Source organism: Cyprinodon tularosa, unplaced genomic scaffold, assembly GCF_016077235.1.
Source record: "Cyprinodon tularosa strain WSP-4 unplaced genomic scaffold, ASM1607723v1 ctg163, whole genome shotgun sequence".
NCBI classification, from domain to species: domain Eukaryota; kingdom Metazoa; phylum Chordata; class Actinopteri; order Cyprinodontiformes; family Cyprinodontidae; genus Cyprinodon; species Cyprinodon tularosa.
In genome coordinates this window covers 473201-486209 of record NW_024038467.1, presented here as the reverse complement: position 1 = coordinate 486209, position 13009 = coordinate 473201, and the positions used below count along the sequence as shown (strand labels likewise).

The following is a 13009-nucleotide window of genomic DNA, read 5'->3' as shown; positions in this document are numbered from 1 at the left end:
CGCAGCATTAGTCATTCGTTGCGTTCGCCTATCTGCTAAGCTCAAAACAACCGCGCCTGGCTTGACGGGGAAACCAGGAGAACAGCTGTGCATATTTACGACAGTGCACTTTTACTTTTGCCCTCTGGGGGGAGCCTCGCTGGAAAATCAACACCGGTTGCATAGTGTACCTTTAAGTAATTTCTTGAATGGGGTACTAATCACTTTCACTCTATTACATTTCGAGGAAGCTGCTGTTACTTGTTCCTTTTGGTCAGCTTAGTTTTGTAATCCAGTGTTGCTGTTTTTGTTTCTTGAAATACAATTTCAAGAATTTCTGAATTTGGATGCCACTGTTTTAGAGATTTAATGACATTCCAAACTTGTGAGAAACTCAGGGCAGATGTAAATGGTTGTTTATAAATTTGATCAAGCTTTAATTATTGTTATGTGGGCCAGTTATTCAGTATGATGAGTTATCAAAGCAGGGCTGCAGTTTCTTTGTAGTAATAGATTCAACTTTAAACCTCTGTTTCATAGTGAAAGTGTGAGGAGAATCAAGACTGTCCTGTTTTCTTTTTGTTTGTTTTTTTAATATGAAATAAAAATAAAAACATCTTTCTTTATGTTTTTGTAGCATTTTAATGCAGAAGTTGTTACCAGATGGTGTAGAATCTGTAGCAAGTGGTTATACGCATCAATACATGAGGTGATTTCTGAAAATTACAAGGTTCTTTAGAATTACTCTGAAAATTATACAGAAATGCACTGAAATCTTTATTTAGAAAATGTAAAATTTGATCTGTATTTTTGAATATTTAAGTACTTTTAAATACATGTACTTTAGAATAATAAGGTATTAACAAATATGAGTACTTGAATACTTAAACTTAAGTAAATTTTTGACTAACTTTTACTTTTAAGTAGTGTTGCACCGATCCGGAAACCAGTATCGGGCGGGGCCCTGATCCAGCACCAAAATGGTGGTATCGGCGAGTATCAGCAAATAGGGCACGATACCATTTAGAGAGCCAAACATTTATTCATCTTTTGTCACCCATTCAAGGTAGGCAGCAGCTTGACAAAGCCCTGATGGCAATTATTTTACATCCAGGTAGTATGCAGTTCTTCATATATACTAACACACACATCAATTTCAAACAGATGGTATCAGTATGGTATTGGACAATACTGCACAGCCAGGTATCGGGTATCAGTATAGGGACCAACAAATGGCATCGGCACAGCACTGCTTGCAATTGAGTAAGATTTGACTATGAATATCAATACTTTTACTCATGTTCTACTGTTGAGTACTTGCCCACCACTGTAAAGATTAGAAGATATTCAACCTAATATGATTAAAGGAGGAGGAGGGGCTAATCTGTTCTAATATTTAATGGATCTTTGGAATAGTAGAGTGAATAAAGATGAGAAAAGAACAATGTGCCCAGGCACACTAGCAGCCCCTAAACTTCCCCCCTTTATTTTTTGGTATTGGCTCTATAGCTCTATAAAAACCTCTCTATTAAAAGCAGTGCTATAAAAATCATGTAATCTTAAATTAGCCTTTCTTTAGACAGAGCTGGATGAAGACTACAGATCTTTAGTTGTGATATTTTTCCTTCTTTTTTTTCCGTTTTGAAATAAATATTGTTAACAATTTTTTATATTTATGTTGGACGTTTTCCAGTTTAAAAGAAAAGTTTGATGTGAGATTAAGGATACTTGACTTAAAACATCATCATTTTTGATTGTTGTTCTATCTTATGTTTTTCTTTGTCTGAGTCTGGGTCATTTTTTGGGCAGTCACATGGTGCTGAAAGAAGAGAACAAAATGAAATAGCTGTGAAAATATATCTGTTATTAGTTTTTCCAGAACATAATTTGGTGTAAAGTGTCCTCCAGGAAGTGATGGTATAGAGTAGCATAGACAGGCTGGCAGACTTTCCCTACAGAAGTGACCAAGCCAGGAAACATGTGGATAACCCCAAAGTTCCACCTGAACCCATACTATGGTCACAACAAAAGTCTCATCTTATCTGATGATGATCAGAGATTACATTTCCAAATTTGAGGACAAGTTTACTCTGTAAAAAATGACGTCAGTGAATAAAAACAGTTTTTTGCAATATAAGCACAGATTTTATTGTCCTGGGTTCACATAATAGTATGATATTAACATACTTACTTATGGTAAAAAGGGACACAGAAAGCATAACTTTCATCAAATTAATATTTTCAGACAAAATTAAAGAATATATTTTCTTAAAATGAATGTTCATTTTTTTCCTTGGCAAAATCATCTTAAATTGATCAGTTGAAGTGTAGTGGCTTCTAAATACACTTTTCCAACCTTTTTATCACTCTGTTCTTTGCCTTTTATTGTCATATTATGACAGACCCACACAAAGTACTAAATAATTATAGAGAAAAATAAAAATAACAAGAGCTAGTAACTAAATATAGCCCTGCAATATTTCAATAGTTTTTTTTAAGTCACTATGAGTGGTCTGAATTTCTAAAGCACTTTTTAGTCATTTACTCAGTTAAAATCACATTCATACACTAATGCAAAGCTCACTGAGCAAATTTAAGTTAAATGCTTTGTGGGAATAGAACCAACAACCTTTATGTCCTGGATGCAGTGGTACTACAAACTGACATGCTCTGATTTTTAGCACCTTTGCTGGATAAAACTCCATCATTATGACTAAATACATAGATAATATTATTTGTTGTTATAGTATAGATAAATAAACCATAACTTTCAACTGTCTTTCAGATCTGCCAAATATACCTTTATCACTAATTATTGCTGCACTTTTTTCTACCCATTTGCTTAGCATCACAAGAGTTATGTAAAAATCAGGATTATCACATTTCTGACAATCCAGCACCAAAAGTAGGCAACTCAAACCTTCATACATTAGCAGACAAGACCAACATTCCAGTTTGATCTGGAAACGTGAAAATATCTGCCCCCCAGGAACAGGTTCAGCAGTGTGGCTGTCTGTGGTACATAGTTTTGAATGCCCCTCCTTCCTTTCGGGCCTCTCACTGAGGCTCCTCTCTGCATCCTCAGCAGCAGCAGCTCAGAGAGAAGCACGTAGAGACGCGCTGCACAGAGCAGTGACCTCTGGCTGAGTCCATGACTTTCAAACTTTATCTGAAGTGGAAAACTAAACCTCAGTGCCTCATGGGTTCCTAACACGACAGTTGGATATCTTTCTTTTATTGTTTCTCTGAGGTTTTTATTTTTACTTTAATGAGGATTCAGTCCTTGATTTTTGTTGGATGATGAAGAAGGTGATCTCAGCTATTCTACTGCTGGCCGTTTTTCTGCAAATAACTGGTGTATCTGGTAAGATAATGAAACAAAAACATTTTAGGAAAATATTTGATAACAATGAGATGAATAATAACAGTGTTACATATGTTTTAAATGCTGTGAATTATACCAGAAAAAGGTAGATGAACTAGATTTTAAATAATCTGGATGTACAGTAGCAATTAATCCACATATTCTGTCTCCTGTTTAACCTGAACATGTCAGCTTTTTGTTTTTGTGATATTCTCAAACCTTCAGATGTGTTACTGTAATAAACTAATATTTGTGACAGATCATGGTTTTAAATTATGCATTAATATAACACCGCTATAGATGTACAAACAAATATTGATCTCTTCGAAAAATCTTCTTTGTTAAAGGAATTTAATGGTTGCATTAAGTTTTCAAATGTCCGTGATTGGAAAGCAAGATAAGTGTAAATGAGATCTAAATATAAATGTTTAAATTTAGCATCAGCTAATTTATATTGTATATTATTAATCCAAATCTATTAATTTGTGGTTATTTAAAAACTAATTTTAGTTTTTTTTCTGTCAAATATTGTTTTATATTGTAATTCCAAGATGATTACATTGCACACAAACTAAAAAAAGTGTGCAGTTTTTGTGATTGGCCACTAATAAAGATTATTTTCCATACGATAAAGACTTGTCCTTTAGGAGCGCACGGGGAGGCGATGGTTGGCCTATATCCTCTGTAACAGGAACCCCCACCTAGGTCAAACTGTGCTGGACTATTGAGCTTGACCCAACCCATCTTCCCCCGCTTCCTGTTTTGACACAGCTCCGCCATTTTCTGTGGCAGTGGAAAAATGGCTTCGAGAACCAACTTGAAACCTTTAAAAACAATGGAAAGTTGTTGTCCTCCAACTTCCTTCTCTCCAACCTCCCTCCAAACACTTTTTTGTTTCAACATTGGACCAGCTCAATCTTGTCTTCATATAACTCAAACAATCTTCAAAAAAGGACTCTTTTTAGCCTTTAGGACTCTTTTTATGTTCTTAAAACCCCTTTTAATCAACCCATACCACATTTTGACATTAATGGAAGCATTTTCTCTTCTCTATCACATTGTTGCGTTAAAGCGCATCTGTTGGGTTTTCAGGCTTATCTACTTGAGGCTGATAATATTTTAAAACAAGCTTTGCTGTCAGTAACTCCCCCTCTTTTTCTTCTAGCCATCCAACTGCGATTTATGCCTGATCCACCAACTCTCAACATCTACGGCACTCACCGGATGAACAAATCTGACAACCTTGAACTAACATGCAGGTTTTTGAAACCTTTCTCACCATTATTACCTCCAACATTTACCAAATAACGGAGAAATATGCAGTAAAACCTTTTGTTTTGTTTTGCCAGAGGTCGACAGCTCCTGCTGTGGTCCACCCCTCCTACGAGCAACCGCCTCTCCACCAGTGACTGCAGTGGATCAGGGCTTTTCTGTACCACCTTGACCATTACAAACGCAACTGTGAATGAAACTGGACAGTATCAGTGTTATTACAAAGATCTGAAGGCTGAAGACGGCAAGACAGCAGCAGGAGTCTATGTCTTTGTTCATGGTATAATTCCTGGTTTCACTTAATTTCAGGGCAGCATTTATATTAAAATTTGAGAAAATGTTACACTAGTTTCAAAAGCTCAAACAACATATTTGCTAGATCCTTTCAGATACCTTTCCAAAAATGTCCTATTCCATAATTTACTTAATCTGAATTTATAATAAAATGAATGTCTGATGTTCATTTTTACTCCATTTTTAGATTCCAAGGTGCCATTTGTGCCCTCTGAGAAGGAATATGAGGTAGTCTTCATTCGTGAAGGCGAGCGTGTGGTTATACCCTGCCGAGGCTCAGTGGAGAATCTCAATGTTACGCTCAACACCGTAAGAAGGATTTCATTCTGCTTTGTTCTCTCCAACTGAAATTTGGTGACATTTACAGCATGAGGCCCAATTATCAGGGTGAAAGCTGCAGTAGAAAAGAATTTCTTCCTTACAGCTTTCATTGGGTTCAATTGTTTGCCACAATTGGAGTTTTCACATTATGAAACAAATTTGATTAACAGATAAAAAGATAACAAAGCCAACTTTTCCCTGCATAAAATTTACTTGAACTCTAAACCTAACAAGCTGTTGTTCCAGCCTTCGCAGCAACAAGAGACAATAACTGTTCTTTCCAGAATTGCTTTCATTCAGCGATTTAGGAGTTTTGGTCGTGATCAAACTGTTTTAGATCACGTCACACCATCTTCTGCTGCACAACCGAAGTAGCTTAGGGTAAAAAAGTGATGATTCTATGTTTGCTTCAGTATTTTCGAGTAGACAGCAGATTCATGGTTGTATCAACTAAAACAAGTGTTGTGTTTTGAAGAAGCAAACCTGTCCCAGACCATTACACTACCACCATCCATCCATTTTCTGTGGTGTGCTGTCTATGTGCGAGAGGCGGGGTACACCCAGTGGTGTCAAAAGTACACCCATTTGATACTTAAGTAGAAGTATAGATACTCCAGTTTAAAAACACTCTGGTAAAAGTTGAAGTATCAATTTGACCTCCTTACTTAGGTAAAAGATAAAAAGTATGTGCTCCAAAAACTACCTAAAGTATAAAAGTATAAAGTAACCTTTATAAAAACAGCCAAATGCCACTATATGAACTGAAAGCTCAATTTGCAATTATTTCAAAAAATTCTTTGAGATAGGGCCAAGGATGAGGGAGGTCTTGTTGGTCTTCTTCTCCTCTCGCCTTTCAGACATTTCGACATCTTTTTCTGAACCCAACATTGTAGCATGGCATAGAAAATTTGCATTTGCAGTTTCACCTGCTTTCTTCCGATGATTTCCTTTGGCATCAGCACAAATTTGACGCATAGCTAATCAATGAGTGTTTGCGTTATATGACATATGCAATTACACTAGTTTATACTAGATGTGGATGGCGGCAATGAAGGTAGGTCGTCTGTTTTTTCAAGTTGTTTTGGGTTCTTTCAGACCAATACAGGCTTCCTGACTCCCCTGGTAAGGTTAACAGCTCTTTCACATTTTCCTAAGCAGTCTTTTTCTACCCATTTACAAACTGATAACATGCAATAATGTTGTTTCATATCTGTTCTTAATTTTGTCTTTTTTGGATCGCTTGAAGTGGTCAGAAAGTTCTATTTAAGTTATGTGCTGAATCTATCACTTTTATAGCAATAAAGGCCAAGTAAGGCTAGTCAAATAAAACTCCGCATTCCAATAAAGCTGTTTTTTCTCATATTCTGTCACAACTCGGATCAGAGTAGCAGTAGCTAGAGCTCCATCACAGGAAACTGTACAGAAAGAAAAACAGGTTACTGACCAAGTAAATCTACCAGAGGAACATTATAAACACAAGTCACTAACCTGGTTTATGAGTTCAGTCCATGCCCAGAGAACAAGGTAGGATCCAGCAAATGGCCTACCAACCAGATGTGGCGGGCACCACCCAGAGTGTCCCAGGTACTGCAGCCCGGGGGAACAAGCTGAACTCCCAAGACAGGTCCTGGAAACAGATCAGGACAGGAACAGGCAGACTCAGTGGTTGAGGGGCAGAACAGGAAATCAGAAACACTTAAAGGGCTCAAGAGAGCAATCTGGCCCTGATAACTGGATGCCAGCAGCTTAAATAGAGGCAGGAGTAGGTGTATCAGATGAGAGGTCATGAGAAACCAGGCAGAATTGGACAGGTGAATGAAATTAGCAATTAAGCCAGGCATCAGGGCCAAGATCATAACAGAATCCTGATTTCACTAAGAATTATTTGTTTTTGTCCCTCTGAAAAAGGAAATCATTAATTATAGTTTGATATCTATACCTAGATTTTCTCTGTGTCTCAAATTGAAATTACATTTTTTTATGTTCTACAACATTTTTGTGCATTTTGAGAGCGAAGGCAATTGACATCTCTGTAGGAAAATGTCTTTTAAGTTTTAAATAAGACGTAAAATAGTCCCTTTCCCCTTACAAGTTCAAACCATGTTATAGATCCAGAAGAACATTTTCCTGTTTTGCCACATTGATTGAGCAGATTGAGACATTTAAAGTGGTTTCCATAGATGAAAACAAATACAACTTAAATTCTGTGTTGCAGTAATTTACAAAATACTCCAAATTCTTAAATAGCGGTCAAAAGCAGACAGATGACACCTCGTGATCATACATGCTAAAGAAATTCCAGGGCCCTGTTTGTAACACAGGGATCCTCCTACATATTTTTAGTCTCCAACAGCATTGGAAGGAATGAGAAACTTTGTAAAACTGCTGCTGTAGCTGTTTGGATCATTGGCACAGTGACAAAAAGCCTTGTTTTATGTGGGGAAAGCAAACAAAGGGAAAAACACATACCGTTACATAGAGTAAGACTAGCACTACTGTGCTTTTTAAAACATACCTAATAATAAGATGTCCTGATGCTTTCTGATGGGAAATGCACATTGCATTCCAAAAGTATTCATACCACCTAAAAGTTACATTTTCCAAAGCTTCAGCAGAGGCTCCTGAGATTTTATTTGATTAAACACCACAAAGTAGTAAATAGTTATGATATTTAAGGGAAAACAGATACATAGTTTTCAAAATTCCTCACAAATGCAATTCTGAATGTGTCATGTATTTACTTTTAGTCCTGTCTATGATAATATTCTAATAAAATTTAGTGCTAATAATTTCAATTCAATTCAGTTGCTTTATATAGCACCAATTCACAACACATGTCATCTCAAGGCACTTTACAGTTCACCAGGTCATACAGTCAAATTGATTCAAAGCTTTCGATCTAATGAAAAAACCAGATGCATCGATTGCATCAACTCAATGACTCGAGGGCAATCCCTCACACTAAGCAAGCTTGTAGCGGCAGTGGAGAGGAAAAACTCCCTTTTAACCGGAAGAAACCTCCAGCAGAACCAGGCTCAGTGTGACTGGGGTTCAAGGAGAAAGAAGCGGAGATACAAAAGGCAACTATAAAAGGTGGCCCCATCCAGGAAACTCACAGCCAGGCAGACATCTCCAAGCCAACTCCCATGTCAGAGGATGAAGAAAGCACATCCAGCAAGTCACAATCAGAGAAACAGGACTACACTGAAAAACAGGCTGATCTCGAACATCTATAAAAAAAGGTGTTGATGGCATCAGCACAGCTGATATTACTCTCCAGGATGGAGTCACAGCCAAACAGGAACAGACAAAGCGAAGCTACTATGAGAAAAAGCAGAGAAAGCATAACGTCAGAGATCGAACTACCAGAACAGAAAGCCAATGATAATATGATATAATATTATGGCCCTAAAATTCTAAAAAGAAGAAATAGAAATATAAACAAAATCCACCTGTGTGTGAATTGGCCTGTGCATAAACACAGCAGCTCTCTGAATGCTTCAGAGGTTTATTTTCAAACAAGTCTGACTTTTTTTGTGTAATGTGATTTCTATGTCTGTTTCTGTCTCCTTGAACCCCAATTGGCCTCAGCAGATGGCCGCTCACACTGAGCCTGGTTCTGCTGGAGGTTTCTTCCTGTTAAAAGGGAGTTTTCCTCTCCACTCTCACTACAAGTATGCTTGGTGTGAAGAATTGAACTGGGTCAATGAGTCGATGCAATCAACTGGTTTTCCTTGGGTTGAACATTTTGAACCAGTTTGACTGTATGGTCTGGTTGAATTGTCTCTGTAAAGTGCGCTGGGAGGATATGTGTTGTGAATTGGCGCTATACAGGTAAACCGTTTTGAAGTGAATTGAATTGTGATAGACTTGTTAAAATTGTAGCAAGGGTTAGTTTTACAAATACAAACATAAAAACATACCCCAGCTCTTGGGCTTCATGAAACCAGTTTTCAAACCATCAACTAAATCTGAACAAATATTGCACAACAGCAAACCTTTAATACATTTAGTCTTGAGTTGGTTAGAGTCAGAAAGAAATGGGGCGCTAAATGCACCACAATCCTGAAAAAAAGAAAGCTTTTAGAGGCTGTAACAGACTTAAGAGATTGAAATGGAAGTTAAACTTTGAAAAGAACAACAGACCAAGCAAGTTAGAGCTTCACTTAAACGGTTTAATAAAACCATGAAACCATAAAATCATGTGTTGTAATGTTTATGTTCAAAACTAATCTAAAATTAATTTGGTCTCGACTCATATAATGGTCTATCACATAAAATCCCAGTAATATGATTGTGATCCATGGTTTATATCTGACACAAGGCAAAAGCATTTGGGGTGTATGGACTTTTTTAAGGTGCTGGAAGCTTCCCCATGTTTGTATCACAGCATAATGAAGGCTTTCCACTTCTTTATTTGTCTATTTGGTAACTTTGTCTGTTTTTCAGAACTATCCAATCAAGGAGATCCATCCCGATGGGAAAGACTCGCTCTGGGATCCCAAGAGAGGTTTCATCTTACCCACCCATCTGATAAGCTATGCTGGAGTAGTGTCCTGCCAGACTCGTATTGAAAATGAGACATTCAAGTCCCCTCTCTACATCGTTGCCGTTGTTGGTAAGATAAAAAAGGACAGAGACAAAGATCCAAATATTATTTCTAAACATGATGATCTAAGATCCTATCAGGGATAGAATTAGCATGATAACATGTAAGTAGAGACTTTGTGTTGGCTGGATTTGCACTGTTTCTGAGCGTGTGTAGTCTCAGCAGAACAATAGCAGGTCCACGACTGTCGTGCCTTCCCTCCCTTTTCCGCAGGATACAAGATCTATGACCTCAAACTGACCCCCACTCATCAGAGGCTGTCTGTGGGGGAGAGGCTGGTGCTAAGCTGCACTGCCACCACAGAGCTCAACGTGGGCATCGAGTTCAACTGGACCCACTCTGGAGTGCCCCTGGTTAGTCAACATCTCTCTAAATCCACAGAAGTGTTGTGAATTGATTTGACTCACTGAGGAGGAATCACAGACAGATAACGGAAGAGCTGCCTCTCTATTTCCCTTTATCTTATAAATATTTGTGGCTTCGTCCTTTCAGGAATCCATCAGTCTCTCTTTGCACATGCAGGTCAAAGGTAACCACATGTGTGCTATTTATCCTGCTCAGTGAATAAAGAGCCTCATAAAGATATGTAGTTAGCATATTCACATCATAAGCTCAGGTTTAGGTTTGCATTTTGAAAGGGTAATTCTTAAACATGAATGTAGCTTATTTTTTTTTTCCCAACAGCCTTTCCTACAAAAATACAGTCCGAGCTGCAGTATGCTTATTCTTATTTTAGATCCTCTTGCAGCTATATTTCTGGGTAGTTACCCCTATATTTTGCTCCATTCATACTGGAACATTTTTGAACAGTTTTTCTGTTCCCTGCTAAAAAGCATTCCCAGACCATGTTGCTGTTACCACCGTGTTTTATAATGAGGATGATGTCTTTAAGCATAATGAGCAGAATTGATTTACTTTTACACTTTACACTTTGAATGTCTGAGCAGAGCACATTATTTCATATGCTTGCTTACATCTTGTGATTCCTCCATAAGAGTCAGACGTTTGGAGTGTATGCTAGTAATCCTGTTGCTTGCAGGCTCTCAATTTAGGTGTAAAATCATGTCCACGAAGGTCAACGTTTGTACCACAGATCTCAGATTAATCTAAAATTTGATTTTAATGATTACTTGGAGGTTTATTTTCTCTATGTTTTATGTAAAGGTATGATGGTAAAAGGAATTAAGTTAAAAGAGCAACAGCCTTTTAGATTTTTGGAAGTTTGAAAAAATAAACTCTGAAAATCCATTATGCTTTTTGTGCATTACTTATAATTTTGTTGTTTAAATCCAAATAAAACAATTCAATTTTCTGGCTGTTAATTCAGATAATGTGAAAAATTTAAAGAGAATATACTCTCACCGGCCACTTTATTAGGTACCCCATGCTAGTAACGGGTTGGACCCCCTTTTGCCTTCAGAACTGCCTCAATTCTTAGTGGCATAGATTCAACAAGGTGCTGGAAGCATTCCTCAGTTTGGTCCATATTGACATGATGGCATCACACAGTTGCCGCAGATTTGTCGGCTGCACATCCATGATGCGAATCTCCCGTTCCACCACATCCCAAAGATGCTCTATTGGATTGAGATCTGGTGACTGTCGAGGCCATTTGAGTACAGTGAACTCATTATCATGTTCAAGAAACCAGTCTGAGATGATTCCAGCTTTATGACATGACGCATTATCCTGCTGAAAGTAGCCATCAGAAGTTGGAAACATTGTGGTCATAAAGGGATGGACATGGTCAGCAACAATACTCAGGTAGGCTGTGGCGTTGCAACGATGCTCAATTGGTACCAAGGGGCCCAAAGAGTGCCAAGAAAATATTCCCCACACCATGACACCACCACCACCAGCCTGAACTGTTGATACAAGGCAGGATGGATCCATGCTTTCATGTTGTAGACGCCAAATTCTGACCCTAGCATCCGAATGTCCCAGCAGAAATCGAGACTCATCAGACCAGGCAACGTTTTTCCAATCTTCTATTGTCCAATTTCCATGAGCTTGTTCAAATTGTAGCCTCAGTTTCCTGTTCTTAGCTGAAAGGAGTGGCACCTGGGGTGGTCTTCTGCTGCTGTAGCCCATCTGCCTCAAAGGTCGACGTACTGTGCGTTCAGAGATGCTCTTCTGCCCACCTTGGTTATAACGGGTTGTTATTTGAGTCACTGTTGCCCTTCTATCAGCTCGAACCAGTCTGGCCATTCTCCTCTGACCTCTGGCATCAACAAGGCATTTCCGCCCACAGAACTGCCGCTCACTGGATGTTCTTTCTTTTTCGGACCATTCTCTGTAAACCCTAGAGATGGCTGTGCGTGAAAATCCCAGTAGATCAGCAGTTTCTGAAATACTCAAACCAGCCCTTCTGGCACCAACAATCATGCCACGTTCAAAGTCACTCAAATCACCTTTCTTCCCCATACTGATGCTCGGTTTGAACTGCAGGAGATTGTCTTGACCATGTCTACATGCCTAAATGCACTGAGTTGCCGCCATGTGATTGGCTGCTTAGAAATTAAGTGTCAACGAGCAGTTGGACAGGTGTACCTAATAAAGTGACCGGTGAGTGTATGTCTTGAAGGCATTGAGCAAAAGTGAGATGAGTTGACTGTTTTAAAAGACCGAATATCTGTTTGTTTCTATATTAGATTTTAGGCAGTGGTTCCCACACAATACCCCACAAGAAGAAGCTGTGGGACTCTTTGGAGCTTTCCAACATGCTGATAGTGGAGAACGTGACAGTGGATCATTCTGGAGATTTCACCTGCACAGCATCCAGCGGACAGATGGAGAAAAGGGCCTCTGCACATCTTACAGTTTTTGGTTGGTGCACTGAAAAGAAAAAACTGTTTTGTTTAAAATGTGTTAAGAAATGGACTTGGTATGTAAGAAATCCCTCAGTTTGAAAAACCATGGGAAGACTTTGCTCCCTTAAAGACAGTGGTTGTATTATAAAAAGGCTTTAGGAAATCCCTGAAAAAAAATATTTAAATCCAATTGATGAAGATTAAAAGATATAGAAATTTCTATCATAGTATCCCCACATTCCAAAAATTTGAATTTGAATTTTGTGTGAAATTCATATAAGTTTTTGATCCACGATCTGACGCTTTAATGGGCCCTAATCTTCTTTTACGTCACACTGTATTCTTTATCAGTGCCTCTTA

General features: G+C 38.2%; 1 protein-coding gene across 2 annotated transcripts in view; it reads left to right on the top strand.

Moving 5' to 3' along the window:
• The first annotated feature begins 3050 nt into the window (after positions 1 to 3050).
• The window catches only part of kdr (kinase insert domain receptor (a type III receptor tyrosine kinase)), a 32041-nt gene continuing 22082 nt past the window's right edge, over positions 3051 to 13009 (top strand). For both annotated transcript variants that reach the window (XM_038280707.1, XM_038280706.1), the window contains exons 1-7: positions 3051 to 3343; positions 4509 to 4602; positions 4693 to 4895; positions 5097 to 5218; positions 9680 to 9848; positions 10053 to 10192; positions 12491 to 12665. In XM_038280707.1, coding sequence (XP_038136635.1) covers positions 3277 to 3343; positions 4509 to 4602; positions 4693 to 4895; positions 5097 to 5218; positions 9680 to 9848; positions 10053 to 10192; positions 12491 to 12665 — 970 coding nt within the window. In that variant the 5' untranslated portion in view covers positions 3051 to 3276. The remainder of the gene's footprint in view (positions 3344 to 4508; positions 4603 to 4692; positions 4896 to 5096; positions 5219 to 9679; positions 9849 to 10052; positions 10193 to 12490; positions 12666 to 13009) is intronic.